The sequence below is a fragment of the Lampetra fluviatilis genome, chromosome 40 (assembly GCF_964198595.1).
Source record: "Lampetra fluviatilis chromosome 40, kcLamFluv1.1, whole genome shotgun sequence".
In the NCBI taxonomy this organism is placed as follows: Eukaryota; Metazoa; Chordata; class Hyperoartia; order Petromyzontiformes; family Petromyzontidae; genus Lampetra; species Lampetra fluviatilis.
Genome location: NC_136314.1, coordinates 10,317,208 through 10,333,569, shown reverse-complemented (window position 1 = coordinate 10,333,569; position 16,362 = coordinate 10,317,208). Strand labels below are relative to the sequence as shown.

Genomic DNA, 16,362 nt, shown 5'->3' with positions numbered 1-16,362 from the left:
CCCGCTCACGGCCAACACCAGTGACAATTATCTGAACCGGTTCTGGGCCTCCGCTAGGTCGACTCAAATGATCACCTGGTGCGATGTGTAAACATCGCCTCTCGGGAGAAAAAGGCGGCCGGGCGTGGTGCTGGCCACCCACCCCCTCGTGTGCCGTGCCGGCCTTCATAGGTGCTCACTAACAGCACTTGCCCCGACAGTCTGTAGAAGGCTACAAATGCAACATGGGGGATCTTTGTCTTTGTGTGCAGGATACTCGTTTGGGTTCGAGGTTGACGCCGGCTCCGTGGCTTTCCAGCGGGAACTGCTGCTCTTCACACCCCTCGGTGTGCCACCACACACGCACGCACGCACACGCACACACGCACATGCACACACACACGCGCACACACACACGCACACACACGCACGCACACACACGCACACACACGCACACAACAACAACAACAACCGGCATTCGCCACTAAGTGGCGGTGACGTCACCACGACGCTTGTGCCAGGCCATGTGCACCTTGAGGCCACGTGAAGTGTCGAACGCCGCTGGCAGGAGGTCACGGGGCAGACCCAGCAGGTGCCACGGGTCGACTGACCGAGATGACCGAGATGACTGGCTGATGCACCACCTGTGCCCCCTACTGTACCAACTTGCTGTGCTTTAGCCACCCAGCGCTCCGCTCGTTGTTGTGGGCGTCGCTCCTCCGCCCTCCGTTGTTGTTGGAGGGCGACTGCCTCCAACTGCCCAGTAGCGTCCTTCACGAGCCTCCTCCACAGAGGCCGATCTTGACACCGCTGGTACCAGTCATTGGAAAGTCCACTCAGCTCCACGTCCTCCTGTACCACATCACTCCATCTCTTCTCTAGCCCGTGCCACGCCCGTTTAGCCCCCTCGATCCGGCCGAACAAAAGCTGTTTAGGCATGCGGTGGCTGGGCATGCGGGCTACATGACCCAGCCAACGCAGCCTTGCCTGCCGGAGGAGCTCACTGATGGGACTTTGCCCAGATCTTTCAAGGATTTGTGAGCTCCTCACACAATCCAGCCTGCAGGTTAAACCCAGGATGGATCGTAGGCAGGCCAGCCTAAATGTTTCCAACCAGCGAAGATGCTCCACGCACACACACACACGCACACACACACGCACACACACACGCACACACGCACGCACACAAACGCACGCACACACACGCGCACGCACACACACATGCATGCACACACGCACACACACACGCACACACACGCACGTACACACACACGCACACACACGCGCACACACACACACGCACGCACACACGCACACACGCACGCACACACACACACTCACACACGCACGCACACACACACACGCACACACGCACACACACACACGCACACACACGCACGCACACACACGCACGCACACACGCACGCACATGCATACACACACACACACGCGCACACACACGCACACACACGCACACACACGCACACACACGCGCACACACACACACGCACGCACACACGCGCACACACGCACGCACACACGCGCACACACACACACGCGCACACACACGCACACACACGCACACACACGCACACACACGCACACACACGTGCCCACACACGCACACACGCACGCACACACGCGCACACACACGCACACACACGCACACGCACACACATGCACACACATGCACGTACGCACACACATGCACACGCTCGCACACACGCCCACACATGCGCACACACACGCGCACACGCACGCACACACACGCGCACACGCACGCACACACGCACACACACCTCATTGTCATCTGGTCGAGTTGGTCGTGGTGGCAGCGTCGGTGGCGGTGGTGGTGGCGGTGGTGGTGGTGGTGGCGGTGGTAGCGGTGGTAGTGGCGGTGGTGGTGGTGGAGGTGGTGGCGGTGGTGGCGGTGGAGGTGGTGGTGGTAGCGGTGGTGGTGGTGGCGGTGGAGGTGGCGGCGGCGGCGGTGGGGTTGGTGGTGGTGGGGGCGGTGGGGGCAGTGGTAGCGGTGGCGGCGGTGGTGGTGGTGATGACGGCGGTGGTGGCGGTGGTGGTGGCGGTGGTGGCGGTGGTGGTGGTAGTGGCGGTGGTGGCGGTGGTGGCGGTGGTGGTGGCGTTGGTGGTGGCGGTAGTGGTGGCGGTGGAGGTGGTCGCCTTGGTGGTGGCAGTGGATGTGGTGGTGGTGATGGTGGTGGTGGCGGTGGAGGTGGTGGCGGTGGTGGTGGTGGGGGTGCTGGCAATGGTTTTGAGAGAGTGTAACCGTGCCCTGTATTTACGCGCAACCCCACAGATGGGTTCGTGGCCGTGAGCCTGCCGGGGAGATTCCTGCATCTCGTCAACGTGGACTACCCCTGGCTGTCCTGCCACAGCCTCTTCCTCGAAGGTGCCCCGGGCTGCTCGTGGAGCCGAGGACTTCTCACCCCCCCCCCCCCCCGCCGTGTTCCGGTTTCGCAATGTGGAACAGAAACAGAGACGCGTTGCACGGCGTGGCTGACGCGCCGGGAGGCAGCCGTTAGCTTCTGCGGCCCTCACCTTCGGAACGGCTCTGCCCGATGATCTGAGGGCATTAGAATGAGGGAATGTTTTTCAACGACAAATCAAAACACGTACCTTTTTTAGATTGGGCCTTAATTAGGATGCCCTAATTGTGTGCTTATTATTCTTTGCATTATACTTTTAGTTCATTTTAATGTCGCGACTTTTTTTGCGTAATAATCACACTGGTGTTTATATTGTCCCGCAAGGCACTTTGGATTGCATGCACGAATTGTGCTGTGCCAGGTAAAGTTCGGTTTGATTTGACGCGACGGCGAGCTGCGCTCGGGCCGGTGAGTGTGCTGGTGAGCATCCCCGGTGAGCATGGCGGTGACCATCCCCGGTGAGTGTGCCTGATTAGCGTGCCTGGTGAGCATCCCCGGTGAGCGTGCCTGGTGGGCGTGCCTGGTGAGTATCCCCGGTGAGCGTGCCTGGTGAGCGTGCCTGGTGAGTGTGCCTGGTGAGCGTGCCTGGTGGGCGTGCCTGGTGAGTGTGCCTGGTGAGCGTGCCTGGTGGGCGTGCCTGGTGAGTGTGCCTGGTGAGCGTGCCTGGTGGGCGTGCCTGGTGAGTGTGCCTGGTGAGCGTGCCTGGTGAGCATCCCCGGTGAGCGTGCCTGGTGAGCGTGCCTGGTGAGTGTGGCTAGTGAGTGTGCCTGATGAGCGTGCCTGGTGAGCATCTCCGGTGAGCGTGCCGGTGAGCGTGCCTGGTGAGCGTGGCGGTGAGTGTGCCTGGTGAGCGTGCCTGGTGAAGGTGCCTGGTGAGTGTGCCTGGTGAGTGTGCCTGGTGAGTGTGCCTGGTGAGTGTGCCTGGTGGACGTGCCTGGTGAGTGTGCCTGGTGGACGTGCCTGGTGAGCGTGCCTGGTGAGCGTGCCTGGTGAGCGTGCCTGGTGAGCGTGCCTGGTGAGTGTGCCTGGTGGACGTGCCTGGTGAGCGTGCCTGGTGAGCGTGCCTGGTGAGTGTGCCTGGTGTGCGTGCCTGGTGAGCGTGCCTGGTGAGCGTGCCTGGTGAGCGTGCCTGGTGAGCGTGCCTGGTGAGTGTGCCTGGTGAGCGTGCCTGGTGAGTGTGCCTGGTGGACGTGCCTGGTGAGCGTGCCTGGTGAGCGTGCCTGGTGAGCGTGCCTGGTGAGCGTGCCTGGTGGGCGTGCCTGGTGAGCGTGCCTGGTGAGCGTGCCTGGTGAGTGTGCCTGGTGAGTGTGCCTGGTGGACGTGCCTGGTGAGTGTGCCTGGTGAGCGTGCCTGGTGAGCGTGCCTGGTGAGCGTGCCTGGTGAGCGTGCCTGGTGAGCGTGCCTGGTGAGCGTGCCTGGTGAGCGTGCCTGGTGAGCGTGCCTGGTGAGTGTGCCTGGTGAGTGTGCCTAGTGGACGTGCCTGGTGAGCGTGCCTGGTGAGCGTGCCTGGTGAGCGTGCCTGGTGAGCGTGCCTGGTGAGTGTGCCTGGTGAGCGTGCCCGGTGAGCGTGCCCGGTGAGCGTGACGGCGAATTGGGGGAGCCCCGGCAGTTTGAATCCCCGCTCGCGGCCACCGCACATCGGTGACGGAATCTTGAGAGGAGTCGGCAATCAGAATAATTTATGTATTTATTCATCCTGGAGAAATCTGACGAGCCACGAAGCTCTTTGCCGCCGATGTCCACGAGTGACGACGATCTGACCCGGTCCTGCGCTTCCGCTTGGTCGACTGACTCAGCCTCGAATGAGCACCTTGTGCTCTCGTGTCTACATCGCCGGGCGTGCCGGCCTTTATAGGTGATCGCTCACAGCACTTGCCGCGACAGCCTGTTGAGGCTACACGGGCGAGGCTCTGCCTTTGCCTGCCTCCTCATGCCCACCGCTGCCTGGTGCACGATGGGTGGTGGGGGTTGCATGAGCGAGCCACTCATCTCAGTCGTCTTAGTCATCTCAGTCAGGCGACCCGTGGCACCTGCTGGGTCTGCCCCACGACCTCTTGACAGAGTGGTATCAACGTGCACATAGCCTGGCACAAGCGCCGTGGTGACGTCACCGCCGCTTAGTGGCGAATGGCGGTTGTTGTTGTTGTTGTGAGCGTCTTGCCAACTCTCCGTTTCCCCCCCTCCGGGCCAGGTCGCGACCTGTCCACGTTCCTGCGCAACTTTGTGACGGAGCCCGACCTGCGCACGCTGGGAGACCTCTACGCGAGCCGCTCGGCGGGGACGCTGCACCGGCTGGGCGCACGCCACGCCACCGCCAGCGCCCCGCAGCTGGGGGCCACGCTGCGCCGCTGCCGGCGGAGCGGCCACCGCACGGCCGCCCTGCACGCCGCCCTGGCGTCCGGGGAGCACCACGGAGCCAAGGAGCAGGTCGGTCGTGGGCCTCGCCTCCACCCCATCGCTCACTCACTCGCTCCCTCGCTCACTCCCTCACTCACTCGCTCACTCAGTCACTCCCTCGCTCATTCAGTCACTCCCTCACTCCCTCACTCACTCGCTCACTCACTCAGTCACTCCCTCGCTTACTCAGTCACTCCCTCGCTCACTAAGTCACTCCTTCACTCACTCAGTCACTCCCTCGCTCACTCACTCGCTCCCTCGCTCACTCAGTCACTCCCTCGCTCACTCCCTCACTCACTCGCTCACCCGCTTGCCTCCTCCCTCACTCCCTCCTTCGCTCACTCCCTCACTCACTCGCTCACTCGCTCACTCACTTGCTCACTCACTCAGTCACTCCCTCCCTCGCCCACTCCCTCACTCACTCGCTCACTCACTCAGTCACTCCCTCCCTCGCCCACTCCCTCCCTCACTCGCTCCCTCACTCGCTCCCTCACTCACTCAGTCACTCCCTCACTCCCTCGCTCACTCAGTCACTCCCTCGCTCACTCAGTCACTCCTTCACTCACTCAGTCACTCCCTCGCTCACTCCCTCACTCACTCCCTCCCTCGCTCACTCATGGTGGTGACGTTGATGATGCAGCCGTCTGGAATGCTCTTCTGATATTCGGAAGCCACAGGGTGCGATGCACTTTTAAATTATCTCAATTGAAATCTCATTCCCTTAGAACTGCTTTTAGCGGCATTAGCGTGTTGTCCTTCCCCCGCACCTCCGATCACCCCACGGTTGGCTACGTACGGGGTGTGAAATGAGCTCGACGCACGTACGGGCGGGTGGGTGAGCAGCGGGGTAAATGCGCAGTGTTGGAACGAGCGGGCGGAGCGCGTGTGGAACCCTGTCTCCACGCAGGCCCTGCGGTTCCTGTACAAGAGCTGTCGCGAGCCGTCCACGCACCTTCTGCAGGAGTTTCTCGTCGGTGAGTCGCTCGCCGCTCGCCGCTCGGCCGCGGGCCATCGGTGCCGCCGCACCGCCTGCGCACTCTGCACAGCCGCGCAGGCCGGAACGGCCGTGGAGCAGAAACCCGTGGGTGACGCTCGGTGGATTTTCGCAAGGGATAAGTATGCGACGGGCGACGTTTCGGGCGGTGGCCCTTCTCCAACGGCGTGTAAGCGGCGGGTCGCGATGAACTGCCGCCGCGAAGTCGGAGGTCGTCGTGTGCCCCACTCGGCGGTCGCCGCGAGAGAAAAGCGACGGCCCACGACGGCGGAGGCCACGCGGAACCGAAGCGGAGTCGACGCTTCGCTCGCCCCGCGCGGAGTGCCCCGCTCCTCCTCCTGTGTGTCTGTGTGTCTCTGTGTGTTTGTGTGTTTGTGTCTCTGTATCTCTGTGTGTCTCTGTGTGTCTGTGTGTCTCTGTGTGTTTGTGTGTTTGTGTCTCTGTATCTCTGTGTGTCTCTGTGTGTCTGTGTGTCTCTGTGTGTTTGTGTGTTTGTGTCTCTGTATCTCTGTGTGTCTCTGTGTGTCTGTGTGTCTCTGTGTGTTTGTGTCTCTGTGTGTTGGTGTCTCTGTGTGTTTGTGTGTCTCTGTGTATTTGTGTATCTCTGTGTGTTTGTGTGTCTCTGTGTGTTCGTGTCTCTGTGTCTCTGTGTGTTTGTGTGTCTCTGTGTGTTTGTGTGTCTCTGTGTGTCTCTGTGTGTTTGTGTGTCTCTGTGTGTGTTTGTGTCTCTGTGTGTTTTTGTGTGTCTCTGTGTGTTTGTGTGTCTCTGTGTGTTTGTGTGTCTCTGTGTGTTTGTGTGTCTATGTGTGTTTCTGTGTCTCTGTGTGTTTGTGTGTCTCTGTGTGTTTTGTCTCTGTGTGTTTGTGCGTCTCTGTGTGTTTGTGCGTCTCTGTGTATTTGTGTGTCTGTGTGTTTGTGTGTCTCTGTGTGTTTGTGTGTCTCAGTGTGTTTGTGTGTCTCTGTGTGTTTGTGTGTCTCTGTGTGTTCGTGTCTCTGTGTCTCTGTGTGTTTGTGTGTCTCTGTGTGTTTGTGTGTCTCTGTGTGTTTGTGTGTCTCTGTGTGTTTGTGTGTCTGTGTGTTTGTGTGTCTCTGTGTGTTTGTGTGTATCTGTGTGTGTTTGTGTGTCTCTGTGTGTTTGTGTGTCTCTGTGTGTTTGTGTGTCTCTGTGTGTTTGTGTGTCTGTGTGTTTGTGTCTCTGCGTGTTTGTGTGTCTCTGTGTGTTTGTGTGTATCTGTGTGTTTGTGTGTCTCTGTGTGTTTGTGTGTCTCTGTGTGTTTGTGTCTCTGTGTGTTTGTGCGTCTCTGTGTGTTTGTGTCTCTGTGTGTTTGTGTGTTTCTGTGTGTTCGTATCTCTGTGTGTTTGTGTGTTTGTGTGTATGTGTGTTTGTGTGTCTCTGTGTGTCTCTGTGTGTTTGTGTGTCTGTGTATCTGTGTGTCTCTGTGTGTGTTTGTGTCTTTGTGTGTTTGTGTGTCTATGTGTGTGTTTGTGTGTCTGTGTGTGTTTCTGTGTGTTCGTGTGTTTGTGTGTCTGTGTGTTTGTGTTTCTCTGTGTGTCTCAGCGTGTTTGTGTATCTGTGTGTTTGTGTCTCTGCACAGCGTCTGTGCTGGGGGAGATGGCGGTGAGGGAAGGAGCAGCGGATGCGATCCCCTTCCTGCCGTACACAGCGCTCACCACGTGGACCGAGGTGAGGCCTGGTGGCTCGCTCACCTCCTCGCTCTCCTGCTCACCTGCCCAGTCGCTCACCTTCTCGCTCACCTCCTCGCTCGTCAGCTCTCCCACTGTTCTCACCCGCCTACTCGCTCACCTGCCGCTCACCTTCGTCGCAATCTTACTCGCTCACCACCTCGCTCACCACCTCGCTCACCACCTCGATCACCACCTCGCTCACCACCTCGCTCACCACCTCGCTCACCACCTCACTCGTCTTCAAGATTGCGCGTGCGTCATTCTGCGTAGGCTTCGCGCGTTGCAGTCGCGCAGCCCCTAGCAAAGGAGCTGTTCCATCTCAAGGGGTTTTCCAGACGTGGAATGTTTCAATGAAGAAGTGGTGGTGATGGTGACGACGACTGAATGTTCACTCTCCTCCGTCGTGCGTCTAGGAAATCCCTGGACTCACGGCGACGCAGGAGAAGATTCCCAACGTCGCGGACGCTCTCAAGCAAAAGGTTCGGACCCCCGCGCGGCTCCCCCCGCGTGGCTGATGGGATGTGTACGCACGTATGTGTACGTTGAACTTCTTTCGCGCCGTACGTAAGCCAACCGTGCTAACCAGAGAAAGAGGAGGGTGGAATTGAGGCGTGTGGCGGAGTGCCTGTTTGTTTGGCTCGTGATTCCTGTGCAGCTCTTTTTCAGAAGCGACCTGGCTAATCACACACGATAGCTCACTGAAGTAGCTCATCGTCATCATATTCGTCGTGTGGAAATGTGTAGCAGCCAAATACTCTAGACGCGTGATGTTGATTTCTAAATGTGGAGGGAAAATCAGGAGAAAAGTCCACGCGACCACGGGGGGAGAGAAAGAGACACGCAAACTCCAAATATACAGCAGGTGTCAGGGTCAGGATTGAACCCACGACCTCCAGTACACCAGGGGAGGTAGTTAACATCTCCTAGCCACCGTAATGATGATGAGGGAGAGAGACACGCAAACTTCAAATATGCAGCAGCAGGCGTCAGGATCGAACCCACGACCTCCTACATTCCAGGCGAGGTCGCCAACATCTCCTAGCCCCCGTGGCGCGCGGGGAGGTCCGGTGTGAGTGGCGGTGCCGCGCGACGCTCACCGCGCGGGCGCTCTCAGCTGTCTTGCTGTCGCGTGCTTGATGCTGAGTGTCTAAGGATACTCTGCTGTTGTTGTTGTTGCTGTTGTTGGTGTCGCTGCTGTTGCTGTTGTTATTTGTTGTTGCTGCTGTTGTTGTTGCTGCTTTTGTAGCTTTAGAACTGCTTTCTGTGTTTAGTGTCCTTCCGCTCCGCACCTCTGATTATAAAGGTTGGCAACATATGGCACGAAAGAAGTTCAACGCAGGACAAAACGCTCAGCACGTTCCTCAATAACGCCGTGGGCTTACGAGGAAGAATAATGACACGTAGGCGATGTCTGATCGGCAGCGTTGAGCGGTTGTCGTTAACTGCGCGCGTGCACCACTGCCAACGCAGCAGCGACAGCAGCGGCGGCGGCATCACCGAATCGTTTGGTTGATTCGCGGGTGCGGAGCGAGAGCGGAGCGCGTGACGGCCTTGCGGGTGTCGTTGCCCCCGGCGGCAGGCGAGCGGCCCGGGGTTCTGGAGCGGCCTGGAGCGGCGCGTCGCCGTGCCGGACGGGGCCCAGCGGCGCTACCGGCTCGGGGGCAACCGGCGCGCCCTGCGGGACCTCGTCGCGGCCCATGCGGTGAGCGGGACGCCCGGCCGCGGCGGTGGTGCCGGTGGTGTGCCGCGGTAGCGCAGCGCCACCCAGGCAGCGGCGAGGGTCGGTGGACCGTGCGTGCACGCGGTCGTCAAGCTCCCTCGCTCCTTCTCACACACCCACCCACACACCAACCCGTGGGCGTTGAGCTCAGCATCTCCCAGATTGCCAGGGTGTGATGGCAGTACAGCAAGTGGGATCATTTCCATCCTCCCCTCTCCCGTCGCACGCTTGAGTTTCCTCCTGGTGCCGTGCCCTTGTATCCCGACGCCCATCGCTCTCAGCCCTCCTCGCCCGTCTCATCTCCTCTCGCGTCCCACGTCCTTCCCTGTCCGCCGTCTTCTTATCTCTGCTTTCCCCGCCCGTATCTCCTCTGTGCCTGCTGCCCTTTTGGTCTCCATCTCCTAGTCTGCTATCTCCTCTCCTCTCCGCCCATCGCCTGCCCCCCCCCCCCGCTCTCTTCACGCCTTCTGTCCCCCCTGTCGCTGTCTCTCGACCTCCGTCTCTCTGTCCCGCAGCGCAATCTGAGACAGGCGCTGTGGCAAAATGTGGACTCGTCGCGTCCATCTGTTCCATCGAATAGAGCATTGACACCCTCCACCGCTCCCCACTCCTCACACCCGGGGGTCTTCTCCACGTCCTCCGGTCCGCTCCCGCGAACATCCCGCAGCAGGACAATGGAGCTTGGCCAATTGCGCGGCGCCGCTTTGGGCTGCCTTGCCCGCTTTTTCGCATCGCTCCCTCCCCCGCGTCTGTCTCGAGAGCGAGCGAGATCCGCGCGCGTCGTCACAAACCCTCGAGCTGACAGGGCGTTGATGGGCGGCGTGTTCGTTTCTCTTCTCCGCTTTCTCAGGCGTCTCAGAGCAGCGGGCACCGGGTCGGCGAGCTCCTCACCCTGGCAAGGAGGTATCGCAAGTTTCGAGTGCGACGCATCGGGCGGACAGCAAACACCACGCGCGGGTCGCGGGAATGACGTCTGTTGTGAATATTAATCGCTATCGAAACTTGCCACCGGCTTCAAACGGGTGGAATTGACGCACTCCCCCTCGTTGTTCGCAGGGTCCTGTCGCTGTCTGCCTCCTGGAGCAAAGGTGAGCGGGAGAAAGCGACCCCCTGTGAGGTCGCGACCCCCTGTGAGGTCGCGAGCGTGTGTGAGGTTGCGACCCCCTGTGAGGTCGCCAGCGTGTGTGAGGTCGGCGGAGACCCGAGTTCGATTCCCCGCCCGCGGCGACCAACGCCACTGACGGTTGTCTGAACCGGTTCTGGGCCTCCCCGAGGCCGACTCGGCCTCAAGCGAGTGGCCGGTGCGGTGCGCAAACATCTCCCCTGCAGAGACAAAAGGTGGCCCGGCGTGGCGCCGCTGGCCACTCACGCCCTCGTGCACCGCGCCGGCCTCCATCGGTGCCGCTCGCTAACGGCACTTGCCCCGACAGTCTGTTGGGGCTACGCGGGGGAGAGGGGGTGGCGGTCTTTGTCTTTGTTGCGTGAGTGAGAGAGAGACTGCGAGTGCGCGAGGCCGCTGACACCGTCTCGCGCTCCGCCCTTCATCCGCCCCGCATGCCGGCACCGGCCGCGTTTGTTCCACCACGTGAATCGACGGCAGTGGGGAGCCGAGGTTACAACCGGCGGCATATGAATTCAGACGGGTGGTGGCAGGAGACCGTTCGGGGAGAGATGGTCGCGTTACGATGGAGAGGGAACGGGAAGCTGTTGCGAAACGCGCGAATCACGCGGATGGAATTTTACACCCTCCGCTCTTGCGAACCGACGAGCTATCGCGATTCGGGATTGCCTCGAAGCACAAGAATTGCTGCTCTCCCTTGATTATAACTAAACTAAACTCCCCGGTTATTCACTATTTTTATTTTACCAGGTAAGGCCCACTGAGCTACATAGCTCTTTTTCAGAAGTGGCGTGGCTAAAACAAATGATAGCCCAACGACTTGACGTGTTATCATCACGCGGAAATTTATAGCAGCCAAATACTCGAAAAGCGTGTTTCTCGAGACTCACAGAGACCCACGTTGATTCTAAATGCGGGGGGGGGGGGGGACCGGAGGACCCAGAGAAAAATCCACGCGACCACGGGGGGAGAGAGACACGCAAATTCCAAACATACAGCAGGCGTCATCGGGGTCGGGATCGAACGCCACGGCCTCCTGATTAACGTTGCGACTACGGGATTCACAATCCCCGTCCTCCGCCGCACGCGGCCCCGCGAGCGCGCCATCGCCGTGGCGACCGCCTCCATCGGCGCGTGGGCCAACGGCTAGCGGCGAGCGACGGCAACAAGCGTCGCCAACCCGGCCACGTGCGCGCGCTCACCTCCGTCCGACCTCGGCCGACCCGCCGGCTTGACCCCCTTGACCTCTCGACTTCTGTGGCCAGGAGGACCGAGCAGTCTGCCGCTCTTCCAGGAGGAGGATCCGGAGCAGATGCTGACGGCCGGCATGGTGAGCACGCTGCGCCGACACCCTCCCCTAGCCCCCCAATCCCGTGGTTGCGTCGTCGGGGGGACGCCGGATGCTCGGCAGGCCGCCTCTGGGCCGTTCAGGGGCCTGCAGCCACGGAGGCTCAGGGTGGCGCACGGTGGCTCAGGATGGCTCAGGATGGCTCACGGTGGCTCAGGATGGCTCACGGTGGCTCAGGGTGGCTCACGGTGGCTCAGGGTGGCTCAGGGTGGCTCACGGTGGCTCAGGGTGGCTCAAGATGGCCATGTCCGAGCATCGAGCCGGCACCTCAGATTTTTGTTGCCAGAAAGGTGCCAAAAAGCGAATTGACTTCACCCGGCCTCAATCACGATCACAGGCCGATCGCCCAGACCGGCATCGGAGTGGCCTCCAGGAGCCCAGCCACCAAGGGGAAGAGAAGACCCAAGAGCAGATGGTGGCAGATGGTCACGGCACATCTGTAGGTCTCTGGGTCTACGGCTCTCTGTGTGAGTCAATAGATTCCTATACGTTCTGTAGGTCCCTCTGTGAGTGTGTCTAAGGTCAGTTGGTGGCATCCTACCATGGCATATATATGTGTGTGTGCGAGTCTATGGGTCTCTATGTGGGAATATGAGTCTCTGTGTGAGTCTGTGGGTCTCTGTGTGAGCCTGTGGGTCTTTGTGTGAGCCTGTGGGTCTCTATGCGAGTCTATGTGTTTCTATGCGAGTCTGTGTCTCTATGCAAGTTTGTGGGTCTCCATGTGAGTCTGTGGGTCTCTATGTGAGTCGATATTTATCTGTGTGGGGACCCACACACACACGCCTGCTCGCCGTCTTGACCGAGTGTCTGCGTGGCCACGTGACCCCGTGGCCGTTGGTGTATCCCAGCTGGTGGATGACCTGCGGACCCACCTGCAACGCTGCCTGCCCACGCTGGGCAGGAAGGCGCTGGAGGACATCGCCCTGAGCTACGTGCAGATCCAGGTGAGGCGAAGCAGCAGCAGCAGCAGCAGCCCCGTTCACCTTCAGCCGTGCTCTGTCCGCCGTTGGACGGACACCTCCACGGCGCCTCCCGCCCGCCAGCCGATTCCGTCACTCCGTCCTTTGGCTGCTGTTCCGTCGTCAGCAGCGGCCGCGTCCAGAGCCCCCAAGTTTATTAGGGGCGCCGCGGTGGCTAGGAGATGTTGGCTACCTCGCCTGGTATGCAAGAGGTTGTGGATTCGAACCCGACCCTGACGCCTGCTGCTGTATATTTGGAGATTCGTGTCTCTCTCTGCACATTTACAATCGACGTGCATTCAGAGTATTTGGCTGCTATCAATTTCCACTTGCTGATGCGCTACTTCGTTGGGCTATTATTATTATTATTTGTAGCCCACTGAGCTCTACAGCTCTTTTTCAAATGCGACCTGGCCACAAATGATGGCTCAAAGAAGCTGCTTCTCACGTGGAAATTTATAGCAGCCAAATACTCTGAATGCACGTCGATTGTAATTGTGGAGGGGACAACCGGAGGACCCGGAGAAAAATCCACGCGACCACGGGGAGAGAGAGACACGCAAACCCCAAATATGCAGCAGGCGGCAGGGTCGGGATCACACCCGCGACCTCCTGTGTACTTGGCGAGGGAGTTAACATCTCTTAGCCACCGTGGCGCCCATCATTATTATTATTATAATTATTACTACTCCGCCTGTTTGCCCAGGAAAGACTCGCCGAGTCTCGTGACTCCCTTGTCAGGAGGCTCCTGCCAGGTTCTCGCAGTCGGGAGGCGACGGTTGCTGCCGTGCGCATCCCAATCGAGTCACGAGCGGCGTGATTTTTTCACATTTGGAAATTTTGGACCGTGACGCCGCCGCGCAATGGCCATCTCCTGCGAGTGACGTCACGGGGGGATCTTTAACGTCTGTTGTGAGCGAAGCGGATCGAATACAAACCGCGTGAGATCTGCAACTCGGACGACGCACATCCGGCCAACGTCGCGCATCCGTAGCATGAGTGCCACGTCTGGCTTTGCCCAAGCCTCACGCCGTCTCCTCTGCCGAGTCATCGACCCGAGTCGCGCCTTACGGGGTCAGTGGAGCGTCACAGGGTCAGTGGCGCGTCGCGGGGTCAGTGGAGCGTCACGGGGTCAGTGGAGGGTCACGGGGTCAGTGGAGCGTCCCGGGGTCAGTGGAGTGTCACGGGGTCAGTGGAGCGTCACGGGGTCAGTGGAGCGTGACGGGGTCAGTGAAGTGTCATGGGGTCAATGGAGCGTCACGGGGTCAGTGGAGCGTGACGGGGTCAGTGGAGTGTCATGGGGTCAGTGGAGCGTCACGGGGTCAGTGGAGTGTCATGGGGTCAGTGGAGCATCACGGCGTCAGTGGCGCGGTACGGGGTCAGTCGCGTGGAATTGCGGTCTCGTTGACTCCGTTCCCACGGCTCCGGTGACGGACACGGAGGTGAGTGGAGGGGTTGCACTTATTTGTGTATTTGTGCTTCATGCCAACGCAGCCCTCTCTCTTCATTGATTCTGTTCGCAGGATGCAGCGTCCGTATCACGTGCCGCTCGGGGTCTCGGTCGGGTGACACGGAGGCTCTGTATTGGGTGACACCAGCGCTGTGTGTTGATTGGTCAGGGGTTCTGTATCGGATGATGCAGAGGTTCTGTATTAGGTGACACCAGCGCTGTGTGTTAAATCGGTCAGGGGTTCTGTATCGGATGGTACGGAAGCTCTGTATTAGGTGACACGTGCTGTGTGTTAAAGCAGCTTCCAGCTGCTGTGACGCCCGGCTGATTTCTCCGCTGAAAATCACCGAAGTTTAGAAATCGCACAAATACAAAGGTCTCCCATGTAGGCATATGGACCGTTGGGGCAAGTATTACGCCGACAAAGGACTGACTTCGCTCTGGAGGTGGTGGGGTGGTCAGCACCGTGCCCTGTGCTGTTGTCTCCCAAGTGCCAATGATTTTCACACGTCGCACCAGCTCATAATTTAAGGCTGGGTCAACCTAGGGGAGGCTCGGGACCAGTTCAGATGTACGCCACTGATGTTGGTCGCGAGTGTAAATCTCACTCGGATCACCGTCTTCATAGCCACTGCGTCGCCCCTTCCTAACACAAGGCACAGATCCCCCATGTAGCCTCAACAGATTTATGGGTCAAGTGCTCTCAGCGAGTGCCTTTGCAGACCGGCACGGCACACGTGATGGTGGGTGGCTAACACTGCCCCTGACCGCCTTTGTCTCCTTAGTGCTTGTGTTTAGACACCGTATCATAACCCCTGAGCAATCTAACATGATTGCTTGCTAAATGTTTCTATTTGGTGTTTGAACATCTTGATACCGGTTTTATTGCCAGAAAGGGTAAAAACTCTTCGTATTATTTCATACACCGTATCAGATATTCATTTAAGGCGCAGTGGATCTAGAGGAGGCCCAGGAGCGATTTAGGCACACTCACTCACACAGACATGCAAAGCACGAGACAGCTGCATTGCATGGGCGTACCTATTAACTATTATTATTATTTTACCAGGTAAGGCACACTGAGCTTCTTCTTGGTTCTTTCGGTAACGTCACGTAGAATGGAAATAATAAAATAATAAAAATAAAACATAAAATAATATAAGCACACTGAGCTACGTAGCTTTTTTCAGAAGCGACCTGGACATCACAAATGATTGCACAACGAAGTGGCTCATCGTCATTGTGTGGACATTTATAGCAGAAAATCCACACGACCACAGGGAGAACATGCACACTCCAAATATACAGCAGGCATGAGGGTCGGGATCAAACCCACGACCTCCTGTACATCAGGCGAGGTAGTTCACATCTCAGATTCCCTTTCGAGTCTACGTGCATGTACGTACCTACGTTGAACCGATTTTGCACCGTACGTAGCCAACCGTGCTAATCGGAGGTTGCGGGGGAAGGACAACAAACTAACAAGCAGAAATCAGTTCTAAAGAAATGAGTTTTCAATTTAGATTTAAAAGTGCGCAGCTCCCAGTGACTTCCTCACATCGGAAGGTAGAACGTTCCAGACGGCCGCCGCAGTAGCGCGTCTGAAAGCGCCGCGCGATGTGGTGACCGTCCTTTGTCCGACGAGCGGAGTTTGCGCGGCGATGCTTTATGCTCCTTGGATGAGATCGGCGAGGTTTGCGATGTGCGGTGCAATCGATCGCTCTGCTCTGCAGGCTGTAGAAACGCGTTCGTCAAACGCGGCTTGGCTTCCTCCTCGCCTTGTACCCGGTTCTACCACGACGTTCATGCCGCCACCTTGCCGCTCGACCTTGCACGGTGGTTGTTGGGTTACGTCCTCCGTGGTGCTTGTTGTTGTCGTTGTAGCTGTTGTTGTTGTTGTTGTAGCTATAACCAGGGTCCCCATTTAAAACGTGCAATTATTGCCCCAATGGGCTTTCACCTGTGCCACAAAAAAAACCAAGCTAACCTACGTGTGCATGTTGAACTTCTTTCGCACCCTACGTAGCCAACCCGTGCCAATCGGAGGATAGCGCTAACCTAACCCTGACGGGATATGACCGTGCGACACCATGACCCCTCGCTCCGTTACATCTCACTCCGTGACCTCTCATTCCGTGACCCCTCGCTCCGTGACCCCTCGCTCCGTGACCCCTCGCTCCGTGACCCCTCGCTCCGTGACCTCTCGCTCCGTGACCTCTCGCTCCTTGACCCCTCACTCCATGACCTCTTGCTCCGTGACCCCTTGCT

General features: G+C 58.8%; 1 protein-coding gene across 5 annotated transcripts in view; it reads left to right on the top strand.

Annotated features, from left to right (window-relative positions):
- Positions 1-16,362, top strand: part of GSAP (gamma-secretase activating protein) — a 68,609-nt gene that overhangs the window by 16,238 nt on the left and 36,009 nt on the right. For all 5 annotated transcript variants that reach the window (XM_078875104.1, XM_078875103.1, XM_078875102.1 and 2 more), the window contains exons 15-25: positions 252-326; positions 2,291-2,383; positions 4,612-4,847; positions 5,725-5,791; positions 7,407-7,495; positions 7,911-7,976; positions 9,077-9,199; positions 10,068-10,120; positions 10,274-10,305; positions 11,603-11,667; positions 12,534-12,629. In XM_078875104.1, the coding sequence (XP_078731230.1) occupies positions 252-326; positions 2,291-2,383; positions 4,612-4,847; positions 5,725-5,791; positions 7,407-7,495; positions 7,911-7,976; positions 9,077-9,199; positions 10,068-10,120; positions 10,274-10,305; positions 11,603-11,667; positions 12,534-12,629 (995 nt within the window). The remainder of the gene's footprint in view (positions 1-251; positions 327-2,290; positions 2,384-4,611; positions 4,848-5,724; positions 5,792-7,406; positions 7,496-7,910; positions 7,977-9,076; positions 9,200-10,067; positions 10,121-10,273; positions 10,306-11,602; positions 11,668-12,533; positions 12,630-16,362) is intronic.